The sequence below is a fragment of the Carassius carassius genome, chromosome 10, assembly GCF_963082965.1.
Source record: "Carassius carassius chromosome 10, fCarCar2.1, whole genome shotgun sequence".
Lineage (NCBI taxonomy): Eukaryota > Metazoa > Chordata > Actinopteri > Cypriniformes > Cyprinidae > Carassius > Carassius carassius.
In genome coordinates, this window is record NC_081764.1 from 20,660,767 (window position 1) to 20,677,152 (window position 16,386).

The window sequence follows — 16,386 nt, forward strand, 5'->3', positions numbered from 1 at the left end:
GATAAAGATAAAATGATTGTGGCACATGGCATTAATTTCCTTCCCCCAATCGCTTTCTGCATGCGCACTGCATTTAGGCACATACCTGAATGTCCAAGTGTATTTTGATCATCCATGTTTCACTCCATCTCTGATAAATGTTCACAAATTCCAAAATGTCGATCTTGGAAAGTATTTGCAATAAGATTGGTCTTGGACAGCAGCAGGTATTTGCATTAGGGTTTTTGTCATTAATGTTACTCAAAAAATAAAAAATAAATAAATAAACTCACTGAATAACTTAAGTAGCTTCAATAATATATCAATGCATATTTGATTCCTACAGTGAAGACTATGCATTGTTTTGAAATGTAACTTTAGTTTTAAATGAGCATTTTGACAACTGGTTGTTTGATGCAATATATTGTTAAAATGGTTAATATCCATAGACTATCTATCTCACCCACCCCACCCCATGCTACTTGAAAAGCAGACCTCATAGAAAGGTTCACGTCAAGCTTTTAAATAGAGACTGAAGGAAACGCTTCTCCATTTCAGAACCCAGACTGTGTGATGGGCTGACGATATGATGATTTGAAAAATGACCATATCGCCCAACACTGTGAGATCGACGATACACGATCTTATCGTGCATGGGTGGAGCAAGAGAGAGACTCTTTGTTCTTGTGTTTTAAACCGTGCAGGTGCGTGAGAGAGCCTATGGAATCACCAATTATTGAAAAAATATACTTTAAAACGTACTGATAAACTAATGTTAAATATAAAAATGCTGTATTTAAAACAGCTACGTTCATATAGTCGGACACAACTGTCATATCGTGCGTCCTGTGACAATTTGCCACATCTGTGTGCGGAAGTTATCAGTCTAAATGTTCTGCATAATCAGTCAACGGTGAAAATCAATATTAGATTTCATTTAAAGTCCAACAGTTTAACACTAATATTGGGCATAAACGAACAAGTTAAATATAAAGTATTTAAAACAGGTAAGTTCATATATTTGGAGTAAAGTTGAATTGAACTGATGCAGTCATACAGCGCGCCTCATGACGAGCTCGACGCACCGCAACAGAAACTAGAATGAGATGCATTCTAACATAACGGTGGCATTAAACTCAGTGAGGGCTCGTTTAAAATAATGCACATATATAGGCCGTTCAGATTACTTGTTAAAGTGCAATGAAACACCTTATATCTGCAGACGATGTACGTCTGTTTGTGGATGGTGACTTAGTAACGGCCAAAACTCTGTATTTTGCATGCATCACATTATAGTGCGGTGTGCATGAAAATAACAATGCTGCAGAGCAAACTTATAACACTCACTATGTGGTGATGACGTAGAAGGACTATGTGAGAACCACTATGGATGATAAGTGATAAGTCTAATAGAAGGTCTACGTGAGAACCACTATGGATGATAAGTTTGCTCTGCCGCCTTGTTAATATTTTGTCTTTACTTTATTTGTAACGCCAAGAAAGAGTTAATCTGTCATGTATGAGAAAAGCATGTTGTCGTGTAGCAGCCATTAAATGTGTGGGACATAAACTCCTTGTTTTCTATCTCTTTCATTTCATGGATTTAACGAGTTATCAGAGTCAAGGCGGACAGTTTCAGTGACTACAGGCTCTAATCATCCTGCGCTCGCACGCGCTGTGTGTGTGTGTGTGTGTGAAATGCGATGCTGAAATGAAATAGCTGGGCAGTTTTATTTTAATAAGCAGCCTAATAAAAATAGTTATTATTATTATAATCTAATACATTAATAGGAAAATGAGCCTAATATCGTCTTGATTATTGACAGAGAAATCTGCTTATGTCGATATCTCATACTTTCGTCGATACACGATACTATCGTCTATACTGTGTGACCAAACTACTGTGTGATCAAAAAAAAAAAAAACACACGTTTCTAGAGAACAATTACTCCAGGACCAGTTTTATACTACTGCATTCCTTATGGATTAATATTAATTGGTGCAGAACAAACTGTTTGCAAATGACAATCGTTGTACTTGCAAAAACAAATACCAATTATTTCCTAATGATAAAACAGTCAAAAGGTTTATCCTTTGAAGCTTCAAAAGTAAAAGGGCCATGCAGTAGGCAGTTATTTTTGAGGCATTTCATTGGGGTGCCAGAAATTAAGGAAATCAGCATCAAATCTGAAAAAAAAAAAGTCCCACTGAAAATAATGTAAATGCTTGCATTTGATGTGCACACACTCACACACATCTCCCTGAATCAAGTTAAAACTTCAAAGTTGGAGAAACTGGGCCACACTCATTCAGGGTTCTTGGAAAGTGCCTGACTGACAGATTTGCAACAGGGACTTTTACCCTCTGCAGAGGAGGACCGGAACCAGGAATGCCCATGAGACACACAGCCAACAACTGCAGATCCATAAGCAAACTCAAGTTTACAATTATTAATTATGCCAACTATTGGTAAAGCTTTAGGACACTGCATAGATCTTTTTTTTCCCCATGTGCACACATGCATAACACATCCAAAGTTTAATTAGTAAAGAAACGCATCAACTTAGTAGAAAGAGATTTGTCTGTGGCCAAAGCTGCCCGATCTTTAATTGAGATTATGGTATAGTATGTTTATAGTATGAAAACTAAAAATTCAATAAGTTAAACCAAACGACTGAAGAAAAAAATAATTGCAACCAAGTTATACATACAGATTCCTCATCCTCATCTCCTGCTGGTGCTCCACCTTCTTTTCCTCCACTCTCCAAAAACTTTGTGAATCCATCTAGCGTTCTCTCACCATTGTAGTCAATTACCTATGAGAGAAGAAAAATAACAAACACACACCATTTATTTTTATTACTTAGCAAAACAAATGCTGCATTTGAAAGTTGTCTGGATAAGACATTAGTAACTTTTTATGGTGTTGGTCATAGCTGTGTGACCTTGCAAAACTGTGCTCGAGATTTCTAGATTTAGAAAAAATAATAATTAACCCATCACTCGTTTACCAACAATTACATGGTGATCTGTCAACACGTCTTCTAGTAAGTGCTCGGTTTCCTCAAAGCATAATTTGGACACAATGGGGTTTTATTTTCTAGATCCAAATTTAGATCCATGCAGCACCCCAGGAGCTCCCAGGATCTTGACAAGCAGTGAATTCACTGGGTTCGGGAACGTCTTGCTTCCTTTGCACATGTTGTGAGGCAAGCTATATCTGACTATTTCAAAGTCTGTAGGCTAATTATCAGCTAATTACTTTGTTGCAATTTATAACAGTTACAAAATATCATGTGGGGAGTTCATTTGAACTTGATCATTGATTTAATTTTTAGTATAAAAACTCCCTTTTACCAGGGAGTCTTGGCCAAAATGGCAGCACAGAAAGTTTCACATACAGATTAGACGTGCATAAAAAAAAAAAAAATCTAATCCAACTTCATATTTAAAAAAAATTACATAAAACATTCCCAAGTTTCTTCCAGGTAGAACTAAAAATATTTCTGAGATGGAATGGTTTCTAACATCAAAACACTCTGCATTTCATTCCATACCCTAGGACAATAGAAGGGAAAGGCAGTTTTGCCAAACTCCGAGCATACTCTAGGAACAGTCAAATGTAATTAGTATAATATAATACGATAAAAGATTACAAATATAAGCTGACAGTTTATCTAATAAGGCCTTGGCAGTAAATAATAACATGCATTTTCCTCGTTTGGTACAAGGATGACCAACCAACTATTTTGTACTATTTTGATGGGAACGTAAAGATGTGTCACAAATTGTACTGCTGCAAGATATAAACTATCCAACTTCCTTAGTAAGGGCAAGTTTGCATGCATATAAACCACATCACCATAGTAAAGACCATATATTTGGTTTAAGCATTTAAAACAATTTTCAGTTTTAAAAATAACTGCAGCAACCTAAGGAATCTTGTAACATCTCTTTGACTTGATTCATAGACCGTACAACTGTATAAAGTGTCATCAGCATATAAAATGGATTTTATGCTGTATTTTTCTTGACCTAGGTCATTAAAAAGTGAAAATAAAACTAAAAAATAGATAAATAAATAAAAATAAATAAATAAAACCTAAAATAGATCCCTGTGGGACTCCTTTATTTTTATTTCTGTAGAAATTACACTTTCAGCTGAGAGACACTGCATTCTTTGTCAGATAATGTTTTTCTAAAAGTTGATACTGAAACAACCCCATAGGCATTTTTTTTGCATTGATGCTTTATCATAAAGCATTGAATATAAATATCATACATACAGACCAGCCCTATGTGTATCGATGATCTGACCATTGAAATTCCTTTGTTTGTTTTAGGTGTATTTTTAGCATAATATAAATTTTTAAAAGGGGGAAAAACTGTCTCATGACCTTACCTTACGGTCATCGCCAGCAGGGAAGAACTTCAGTGTGGGGAAGCTATGCACTTTGACATCTTCGATCTCATTGGCTGTGGAGTCCATCTTGGCCACAACAATGTTTGCATTGTCTTTGAATTTCTCACCCAACTGATCCCAGATAGGGGCCAGCTGCTTACAGTGACCACACCATGGGGCATCTGGATAGGAAAAGCAAATGGAATGCGTTACGGTCACTTTGTATGATGAACAGGCCAAAATTATAGAGTGAATAAACCATTTAATTGGATAAAATCACTAGATTTGCATTTGGATTACAGATTTATTTTATACTCCGTAGAAAGAAATCATAATTTGGTACATGACAGAACTGTCGTTTTAATTAAACTAAGATCTCTAGAAGCTGTTGCACTTGCTCTCCAAGACAGAAGAGACATGCAACATGGATATAATCATAAAAATGTGATTACATGTTGTATAATGTAAACTTGGGCGGACAACTCGACTATACAAAGCCCCACTGGAGCTTGAATATAACAGCAAAGGTACAAGTAATCATTGATACTGGTGATATTTAATAAATATATTTAAAAAATAAAAGTGCTAGATTGTGAGGTTCTCACTCGTTCCCATTATAGCAAGTTCAGGATATATAGGAAAGAGATCAAGTAAGTATCCTGTGGGTTCCAGGATTAGCAGTAGGTTTTGCAATGCCAGGCTATTGGGAGGGGCAATCCAACTTTCAAAATAAAATCAGGCAATATACCAGGCAAAGTGATCTCTCAAAACAAGGTCAAACATCTAATGGAACAACAAGCAATATTCAAGACCACAGAATCCAAGAAAAAAAAAAATTATATATGGAGACAAAATACGTACAAAATTCTACAAAGACATTCTTAGCAGGGTCGAAGGCAACCTCTTCAAAGTTTTTGCCCACCAAGACCTTGACAGGGTTCTTGTCCCAGTCGTCAGGAATGTCCTGACTCATCAAATGAGGCTGAAAAGACATTACAATCATTCAAAACACAAACCCCAATCATTCCAAAAAGACCGAACACCTTTTCTTTGGTCATTTAAGTGCCAATTTTAAAATAACTACTAGATCTACCGTAAAGACTAATTTCCTCATTTCAAACACAGACATTGTTTAAACCTAAACCCGAACAAACAAAGTTCTCAGCCACCTTAAGCTTTCCCTCTGTGAAGTCTGTGCAGAAGGTGATGATGTTCTCTGCTGTGATTTCTGAGGTTTCTGGTTTGTATTTGGTCATCTCTTCCTCTAGGGTAATGAGGCGGATTGCTGGGCACTCTTCCTTCTTAAGACCAAAGAACTCCAGAATTCGCTGATTATCGTCCACATCACTGTCAATAAAGATGAAGAGAATCTGTGGAGAAAGAGAGTAGTGTTAAACTAACATATCCAGGAAACATACACTTAGTAAGTATATAAAAGTATAAAAGGAAGTTAATTTTAACCAGTTAACCATTAACTGACCTTTAATAATTTTGACCAGATAATACAATCAGTTAAACTGTTTAAAAAAAAAAAAAAACAGTAATTTATCAAAATATTTAAAAAGGTTTGCTGCATTGCTAAAATAGGCTACACCACGTGTATAATTTTTTTTTAAAGAGAGAAAAAAAAAACTACATCACATAGCCTATTAATACGTCACATTTTATTATTTCATACAGAAATAGGCCTAATGCGATGCAAAATGTTTACAAACATTGTAATAAACACTGTAAACATAGCAATGCTATTTTAGTGCCCCTCACTCCACAATAAATCCTTTCAATTAACAGTAACCCATTTAAAAAAATACTTAGTTTAGGCTAAAACGAAACTGAATCCTAAATTTGGTCTCATTCGACAAAATCAAATGTTTACGTATTCGCAATGTAATTAAATGCCAAATTATTTATTATGTAGCCTACTTCACTCGCGTTTCAATATCCACATAGAACAAAATGTTTTGCATAACATTACAGCGGTACGGATATAACGCAAGCACTGCAGGTGCGTGGTGTGCTATGAAGACTAGGGCTGTGCCGACAGACGATGATATTGTGTATTGACTATAGCAGATGTCGCTTTCGATAGTCAAGACTATATTAGGCTCATTCTTCTATTAATGTATTAAACAAAAATGTTTCTGTGGCAGTGCGTCAGGCTCGTCATGGGGCGCACAGTCTGGAGCACTGCATGACTGATGCAGCAGTTCAATTGAACTTTACTCCAACTATATGAACTTACCAGTTTTGAATACTTCATATTTAACGTGTTTGTTTACATCCAATATTAGTGTTAAATGAAACTTTACATGAAATCTACTATTAATTTTCACCGTTGACTGACTTTGCAGGAAATTTAGATTGTTAATTTCCATGCGCAGATGCAGAAAATTTGTCATAGGACGTGCAATATGACAGTTGCATCCAACTATATATGAATTAGCAGTTTTAAATACAGTTTTTATATTTAACGTTAGTTCATCATTATGTTTGAAAGTATATTTTTTCGATTCTTGGTGATTCCATAGGCTCTCGTGCACCTGCGTGGTTTAAAACACCGAATAGTTATGCTATTTAAAGAACAGAGTCTCGCTTGCTCCACCCATGCACAATAATATCGTGCATCGTCGATCTCAAAGGCTGACGATATGGCAATTTTAAAAGTGACCATATAGTCCAACACTAATGTGAATCCTCATGTTCTTTGCTTTACATGCTTTTTGCGCATGTAGAATTAATGCCCAGGAAACAAATGTTAGTATTTTTAATGGGTCACAGAGACATAACCTTTCAAATTAAATGCAATTAAAATTTTAAATAATCTTGTTTGTTAAAAGTTAACATATACATACATATATATATATATATATATATATATATATATATATATATATATACACACACACACACACACATACCCACCTTGCCTTTAAAGCCCTTAGATGCCTTTTTAAATTGATCCATCTTGTCCTGGAAGTCCGTGGCTGTTTTTGGCACAAACATTAGGATGTGGGACTTTATTTCACCTCCAAAGATTTTTGGAGCAGTCTGCAAAGAAAAAAAAAAAAAAAAAAATTAAAACTCAAAGCCATCGTTTCCCCTCACAATTTTTAAATGCATTCAAGTTTTCAATGGAAATGTAAATAGGTCAACTTGAGCCCTGTATGCAACAGGTCAAACACACATCTGTAAAATCTATATACATCAAGAGCCAAATGTGTTGCTAAAGTTTACCTGCTCTGTAAACTCAATGACCAGGGGAAGTTGGTTGGCCTTGATGAAGTTCAGTAGCTTTTCTTTGCTGATCTCTTCATCGAATGTATTGCGACCCTCATCAAACTGAATAAAAAATAAAAGAGAAAGACTTCCTTTCAGCCTCAATACATATTATATACAATATATTTCGGTGTACATGGCAACAAAATTCACTGTAATTGAGAGCTAACTAGGGAACTATGAATCAAGCATAGAAACGTGACTGCTACAGCTGTTGGCCATAGGGCAGCTAATATCCTAGATTCGACATGCAGTGGGCATTAATAGAACGCATAAAGAGCAGCTGCATTCTTGTATGAAACTTTTCGCCCTTACTGCCTCAGTGTGTGTGTGTCTGGGCGTGAAACACATGAACCTCAAAGCCTCTTTAGGGAATAGGGGCCAATGAGAAGTTTAGCCCATTGTTGATTATACATTTAAAACATGTCAATCCACCCTGCTGAGAATGAATTATTTTAGGCCCATTCCTATAAAGTATGTGGATTTCATCTTTATGCAAAAACTTTTTAATATGGATTCCTACGTATTTAAACAAATGACTAGGCATGATATTTTAAACAATTCCAATTACTTTCCTCATGTCTGGTAAACACACAGTTCAAAATTCCCTGATGCATCCAGGTTTTCATGAAGTGTAGTGCCTGTGATCAGATCAGAGAGTCATGTATCTGAATTACCACAAGACCTCATTTCATCATGGAGCTCATCTAGCTCAGGAGTACCATGCTCTGTCTGTTGCTAACATTCTGAACGAAGAACCATTGAATACTTTACCAATCAAACATTTGGAATCAGTTTTTTTTCTGACAAACATTTGAACGGTAGTGTATATTGTTACTTTTGAACCGTAGTGTGTTTATTCGATCCTGATAGGACTCCTAAGCAATGATACAAATACTTAATCTACTAGATACACGACGATGGTACAAACGCAGTGGGAACCCATCATTATCTAATGCATTCAAAAGGTCAAGAGGTAAATCTGTGGTCTGCTTAAACCAGCAAACAAAATGCATTGTGGAACAAAGACCAATAATATCAACAGCAGTTGTGTTGCCAGATGAGACTATCACAAGTGCAGCAGGATCATGTTACCATGGCTGCACTGAAGAGTCGGGCATGAAAAATGCTGGACTCTTAAGGATTACATAATCCAAATAGCCTCTCAAAAGCCTGATATTGAGTTGACAATGTCACCTCTTTGCAAGTTTAATTCAGGAAAGATATAAAAATGCCTGTGATTGTTTTGAATAGTACTATACGCTTTAATACAACTACCCAGGGCTGCATTCAAAAATGATTGGGCTTGGTACAGAACCATCATCGAGGGCTCCACTTTTGAGTCGCACTAAATTTCCAGGCCACTATTCGAGCCTGGGACACGGGAACCCTGCTAATACTAGGGGTTTGACAATACACTAAGCTCACAAGACAAGATTTAACACTATTTTTAAGAAATATTCTTTTATCTGTCTGAAAGTCACAATGCAAAACAATGCTGCCGCATTTTTAAAATTACCTTATAATGAAAGTCACTTACAGTAAGCCCAGTATCCAAGCACTGATTGTCTTTCCTACTGTATGATTTCACAAGTTTTGTCAGAACTAATAACTGTGCATCAACCATACAAGAGCTAAAATCTGATTGAAGCAGTGTGCTTCTAACAGAATACTTTTACACAATTTTAACAAACAGGACTATCAATCGATTAAAATTTTTAAAGTGGAATTGCATGCTTTGCTTATCAAAAAGTTACAGCCCAAAAGATACAATTTAAAATCATTGTGCTAGACAAGAATTAAATTGTACAAAAAGCATCTTTTGATTCAACACTGAATAAAATGTAAAGAAAATTCCTTTTTTCCACATTCAACCTTAAATGGATTGATTCAGAAAGTGGCTATGAATGGTTCACTAAATCATTGGCTCACTTGATTCCTTCAGTAACGAAACACCTCTGTGTTGATCAGAGATGCACAACAGTTCTGCTGTGGCATTGTTTGGAACAGATTTTCACCTTGAGAAATATTGTTACGTTTTAATAACACAAAACCTTGTAGCGTGATATCTTGTCACACTCCAAGTTACTACCCATTAATAAGTTAAAAAGCAAATAAAGTCTTCTGAAATTTAGTCAAGAGTTACACAGTAACAGAGAACATATGTACCTTCTTAAAAAGAACAACACCATCCTTGGCAACTTCAAACTTTGAAATGACTGCATCATCCGAGGTGATGCCAAAGGGGATGTCATCCACAGCCTCTGCAGTTTTAATGAAGACCTTGGCATCTTCTGATTCAACATCCTGCAGAAAAAAAAAAAAAAGTTAAAAAAAAAAAAAAAAACTAAACTAGCCGTCCAAATAAAATGACATTTACCTTAAAGAACCCAATGACTGCAACCTCATTATCAGCAATAAGAGACTCTGCCTGTGTCACATCACTTAAAGTAATGGCTGCAGGGCCAGTTCGCTTTTTCAGCCAGTTGACAATGTCATCAGCCTGTCGGCCAGCTGTAGACATAGCATTAAAATGTCATAGTGAGATAAAAGAACCTTGTGGTACCAAGCAAACTCTTGTACGTGTACATAAAAAAACATGTGACCTTGGTGTGCTAATTATGTTCTACTCTTTGAGTTACAGAAATACTAATTAAACAATGAACAAAAATAAATAAATATAACTCAAGTGCTCATTCAATGTATCCCCATCCATTTCTGATAATTTATCAGGGCAGGACTGACAATGCGAATGACATGTCACATTTTCAAAGCTAGTCTTATGTTCCATTTAAACAAGTGAAGAGCAACACAGGTTTCAGCAGAACTACTAATGCAACACGTCAACAATTAAACTACAGTTCAGCCTTTGATCAAGTCTGAGTTCTTATGAGAACACATGACGCCCTGATAGAGTCCTTTCATCAAGGATAAGACAAAGATTACAATTCTGGAATTGCGTCTTCTGTAAACCCACAAGGAATCTGAAAAGTGTGCCGAATTTTTTTTTTTTTTTTTTTGAGCTTAAGACTCTTGAAAGTCCTGGAACTTACATTTGCTGAGACTGGTCTGGTTTGCAGGAGTATGACAGTAATAAACACAGCCATGGAGATCGGCCTACAGCAACCAGACCACAGGCAACGTGAGGAACTGCACGTTGAAGGAAAGGGGGAGGGGCCTTATACAAACAGGCTGGAAAGCAGGGTTTCCACGTACAGAATGACATGCAGGTCTTCAGCAGTTACTTACATTCATGGTAGGCAGACTACTGACCTGTCTAAACTGAGATGGCATACATACAGCTCAGTTACACTTAAGCTAATCCAACCAAAACAAACCAGTTAGAACGGTTTGTACACTCACTGACTTTCTTCTATCTGGTTTTGTTTAAAATGATGATTGATGAAAAGTCAAAAGCTAAAGACAGTCTAGTAGTGCATAAAGAAGGACCAAGTATATGTAGAAAAAATTGCAGCTGATCTCCCTCACCAGAATACTCCTTGGGGTTCTCTTTCTCTCCTCCCTTGAAGAACTTGATGGTGGGATATCCACGAACACCAAACTCCTGAGCAAGCTCAGATTCCTCGGTTGCATCCACCTTACCAAGTCTTATGTCTGCGCCTTCAGCTTTCAGCATACCTGCTGCTTTAGCATATTCGGGGGCCAGGGCCTTGCAGTGTCCACACCATGGTGCATCTGCAAGAAGCAAAATAAGTTAGTTCAATAAATCTGACATTTACAGTCACTGCATGTAAAGTCACTAACATTCATTTACTCACAAACCACATTAGAAGGAATTTGTCAATGTGTGTTTGACTGAAAGCATGTTTTAATCAGGTATTCAAACCCAGTAAAACTGGATTAATTATTAAGTAGGTCAAAATTATTACCCTAATCTTAATCAACACGTCATCTCACAACATGGCACATTAGAGTAAAGTCCAAAGTTCATGGAGCTTATAAAAGTCCACAAATGCATCATACTCCTTTTTCAATTTTTACCAAATAAAAATACTAAATGAAAGACTGCATTACATTGTTCACGTGAGAAGTGTTTTTAAATTCCACAAATTCAATGTGCATAAGTTATTTTACTGATGTACACGTCAACCTAGCGCAGGGACGCCTGAAAGTCCTGCCCATATTACACGCTGTCACGCCTCTAATTATGACGAAACACTCGTGGACGCCAGCGATTGGCCAACATGAGAGTCTATCAGTTCCCTCTACCAGGAAATACTTTGAGAGCGTCCAATGACTTTAGGCCAATAAAGCGCAAATAAATTAGCACAGGAGCCCGGTTACGCACAAGTTTGAGAAGTCTTCAGGTTGGAAACTCTTTCGTGCTTGCCCATAACGTACTGCATCTCATTTGCATTAAGTGGGTGAAACCGAAAAACAAAGCACTCGAAAAATTGAAAGTGCAAGTCAATGCTTTGCATTTGTTTATCCATTTTAAACACTGAAGCAATTCTGAGCTAAGTTACCATTCGAAGGCTGCTATCGCCCTAAATACGGACTCAGTTCTTTTTCTTTTATATACAATTAAGACTTGGTTAGCACATGTTTGTTAGTTAAGATACGACCGCATTAGATTAAGTATTGCTGCGGCAAATCAAAACGAAGAATAAAAAAATCTGCCATTTCACTGAGAATTGGTTTCGTTTGGCATTTTCCTTATGCACAAGCCATGGACATAAACACAGCAAAGACAAGTCAAACAAACTACTTACAAAACTCAACAAGGATATTTGGGTAAGTTTTGAGCGCTTCCTCGAAGTTACTTTTCTTCAGTACGAGCACGTCCTCCTCCTCGGGGATATCAGCCGCGCTAATAGCGGCCAGTGCGCACACAATCAACAACTTAAGCATCTCGGATGACCTCCTTACGAGTCAGCTATTGCTAAAACAGTGATGGAAACCGTGGAGTCTGTTAGCGCGGCGGGTCTTCTTTCACCTTTAAAAGTCTGTGAAGTGTCGCTTGAATGTTGTGTCTGCCGCTAATTACGTGGCAATGTGTGCAGGAAACAGAGAGGGCAGCGCTTCTGCGCATGCGCATTTATGAGGCTGAATGCAGTTCGTGTTGAATTGTGAGTGGACCACGCGTCTCCTAGCACCTGGAAGTGAAACTGCCAGTCTCGAAAACGAATTAACAAATCCTACTACGGCGAATGCTCGGCTCATTAATATTATTTATGCAACATGACGTTCCGCCTGTAGAACTGTCTGCGAAAGGGAATACGTCGCTACGTGATGCAACTGGCGAAATAACTGGGTTTATTAATATTAATTTGTCTGAATACCCAGGAAAGAACACTAGCATATTCTATTTAAATTTCATGTGCCAATCCCTGAACAATAGTAGGATTCGAAATTTCCATTTAGGGGTTCTTTGCATGTTTGAGGCTGTATTAAGGAAACACCCTAACTCAAAATTGTATCCTATCCTTTTAGTAACCATGGTCATTTCACTAAACTTTATCAAGTCAAGAATTAAAATGTATGGGCTTATTGTAGAACATAGCAGTCCAAATTAAAGTAGTCAGTGCACCTAAATGAGCAAAATACCCCTTTAGATATTTCTCATTGTAAAAACGGTGCAAAAAGAAGATAATCTTGTACTGTTGTGCAAACACATAGACTAAGTATTTGCATGCTGTTAATTGTGCAGTGTATAAAATAATGAACTGATACAGGAAGTGGCTCACTATCTCTTTCACCACAGACTTTCTGTGGTTATACACTATAGTGTTAGGTTCAGTTGGTTTGCATCACACATGACATAGACGTTTGAAATAGTTTGCAAAAGTCTTGTGATAAAAGACCAAATGCATTAACCTCAGTATGTACATTATTATCATATCTTGATTAAATATAAGCATGATTTGCAAATTAAAATAATAATAACATATAATATCTCACACAGTCTGATTTGAAAAGAGATAGATAACATATAGCTTATGCATTTTATACATTTAGCTGTAAATAGTGTTCACATTTTGGCTATCAGTGATGTCATGCCATGCCATGAACCTAAAAATAAATAAAGAAAAGTATTTTAAGACCACAAACAGAAAACACAGTGCAGGCTCTTTGCAACTGGAATTCAGTTTCCTCAAAACTGGTTTCACTGAAATAAAAGATGATGATGGACCAGGACCAGATTTTTTTTCTTTCTGTTGCTATTATCAAGAATTGCTGTGACCCCACTAACTTTGATATATAGCTAACTTTACAATGGCAATGGCACAATGTTACACATGTAAACTGACTGTTTTTCAAACGGTTTTCTGCTCTAGAGAAACATTCACAAGAGAGAATATCAGCAAACTGTATGGTGAGATCTTGTTGGCTTAGAGGTGTTAGTAATAGGAACTAACACTAGCTCTGTTTGGTTAACAAAGAATTGTCAGCTAAGAAAAATAAATGCTTTATCTAGTTTACAGGGCAATAGGGAAAATATTTCATTCAGCATTGTGAACTTGTGATAAATGTAGTGTTTTGAAATATTAAGTAAAAACCTATATCATTAATGTTGTAGTTCCTGATTTACTTAGCATGTCATCATAATAAAAGCTACCAAAATCAGCAAATGGACAAATCAGATGAAACTTAATGCAGAGACAAAGGACCTGATCATCTCTTGGTTGCTATATTTAAACACAGTAATAGCAGAGACATAGAAATTTAGGTAAGCTATTGTTCTCTAATCAGCATAATGCAAGCCACATATGGGTATTGGGAAATAGCAAATTACTTTTCTTTTGATCAAGGATAAAAATATAGCTGTTGCCACGTTAACTCAATTTTTGTTCTTAACTAGAGTTTCTGCATATTTATTCATCTGATGTTGCATTGATTCATTTTGATTGTCCTATGTAACTAATGATAGCACAAGCAAATTATATACTGTTGTCCATTAATAAAGTGTTTCATCATGTTGCATTAAATAGTCTTGAAAGTGAAGGAGTGAAATCTTGGATTATTCACGGCCTTCATAAAATATATTCTCATCCTTTTGCACAAATATTGATCAAGTTATTAATTGGTATTTAACCTCACACAGATTATTAGTTTGAATGAATAAAATTATTATTAACCATAAACCAGTGAGTAGACATTGAAAATGTATGTGTATTTAATATCTTTCTCTCCCTCAGTGAGAAGTTGGAATAATCAAGCTTTTTACATGCTGAGCTTTTATTCTCTCCATTTAGGGCACTGTGCCTGCCCAAGTTTGGCTGTCTGCAAGTTATGGAGGACCTCTCATCTACTTGACCAACATGTCAACATATATATATATTTCTGCATGTCAGAGAATTACATTAAATAGTTTCAGTGAATTTCTCCTCTCCTCTCTGAAAAACTGTACTCATTGTCTGTGTGTGTAAAATTAAGCACCTGATAAGATTCAGGGCCGAGCCAGACAACCTTGTAGTATATAAGTGTTTTCTGCATATGTGTGTTGGTATCTGTCTGTGCAGAGCTTGTCTCCAGGAAGATGTGGAGACTGAGGAACCTGAGGAGTAAGCATTCATATGGAGACCTGTCATCACCCGGCTGACCGGTTACATCTGACCTCTGATTGCTTGTCACCTAAATAATCACCAGGAGATATGTTTTAAACTAGACATCCATGTGTGGAGATTTTCTAAGTTTATATATGTTTCAGCCAACCAGAATCCTTCCTACATATTTGACATAATAAGTGACCTCTGTTCAGAGTATAATTGGTGGTGTCTTGAGCATGTATGCAGAGCAGCCTACAAACTCCTTGAGAGTACTGAAGCTGACTTCTGCTGATGAAACTGCAAACTCTTCAGTCATTTTTTACATTTATTTTTTTCTATTGATTGCATCTCTGACTCCTGGTCTTCTTTCATCATACCTGATCTATGGGTTTAACCCATTTTTTTAGGAATATATATATATAAAAAAAAAACAATTACACACACTGCCATTCAAAAGTGTGGGATCAGTAAGATTTTTAATGTATTTTTAAATTAGTCTATTATGCTCACCAAGGCTACAAATGCAGAAATAATATTGTGAAATATTAGAATTTAAAACATCTATTTTCTTTTTTAATATACTTTAAAATATTATTTATTCATGTGATGCAAAGCTGAATTTTCATTAGCCATTTCTTGATGGACTGACAATTGACTGATTGATTGGAACCTGTGATAGATTCTTTGATGAATGAAAAGTTAAAAACAGCATTTATTCAAAAGAAAAAAAAAAAGACAATAACAAATATTTATATTCTAAAAAATATTCATTTCTTTTCTTCTTTTTGTTTTTTAAATAAAGACCGAAGACCAACACACCTGATTCAAATCATCAGCTGATTAGTAAAGACTCCAAGACCTGAATTGGGTGTGTCAGACAAAGGAGAGATGCAAAATGTAGTGTTGGGGAGCCTCCTGGAACGGTTGGGAACCACTGATATAGGCTATAAAGGCACAATCTGAATTAAAAAATAATTTACACAGAGCTGTAATTTTTATACTACACTTTATACTGTTGTTTATACTATATGTTCCTGTAGCTCAATTGGTAGAGCATGGTTTGGGGTTCGATTCCCCGGGAACACATGATAGGTAAAAATTGATAGCCTGAATACACTGTAAGTCGCTTTGGATAAAAGCGTCTGCTAAATGCATACATTTTTTTATTTATTTAAATTTATACTGAATCAAATAACGAATATATGATAATAAATAAAT

The 16,386-nt window shown here is 36.1% G+C and overlaps 1 protein-coding gene across 1 annotated transcript; it reads right to left on the reverse strand.

The window, feature by feature from the left end:
- Window positions 1-2,609: 2,609 nt before the first annotated feature.
- On the reverse strand, window positions 2,610-12,701 carry LOC132151957 (protein disulfide-isomerase-like). Its single transcript, XM_059560528.1, has 10 exons — window positions 12,391-12,701; window positions 11,147-11,353; window positions 10,038-10,171; window positions 9,827-9,964; window positions 7,616-7,720; window positions 7,304-7,429; window positions 5,551-5,751; window positions 5,243-5,363; window positions 4,382-4,563; window positions 2,610-2,795 (listed from the first exon to the last, which is right to left on the reverse strand). The coding sequence occupies exons 1-10, from the start codon at window positions 12,527-12,529 to the stop codon at window positions 2,625-2,627; spliced, it is 1,524 nt and encodes a 507-aa protein (XP_059416511.1). The 5' UTR covers window positions 12,530-12,701; the 3' UTR covers window positions 2,610-2,624.
- Window positions 12,702-16,386: the final 3,685 nt, after the last annotated feature.

What these genes read in the sequence shown, in the direction of transcription:
- LOC132151957 (XM_059560528.1), bottom strand. Translation starts at nt 12,529, where the DNA reads ATGCTTAAGTTGTTGATTGTGTGCGCACTGGCCGCTATTAGCGCGGCT. An exon ending in GTGTTGTTCTTTTTAAGAAG is followed by an intron (nt 7,721 to 9,826) that starts GTACATATGTTC and finishes TTTTTTATTCAG; the next exon opens with TTTGATGAGGGTCGCAATAC. An exon ending in TCACAGAGGGAAAGCTTAAG is followed by an intron (nt 5,364 to 5,550) that starts GTGGCTGAGAAC and finishes ATGTCTTTTCAG; the next exon opens with CCTCATTTGATGAGTCAGGA.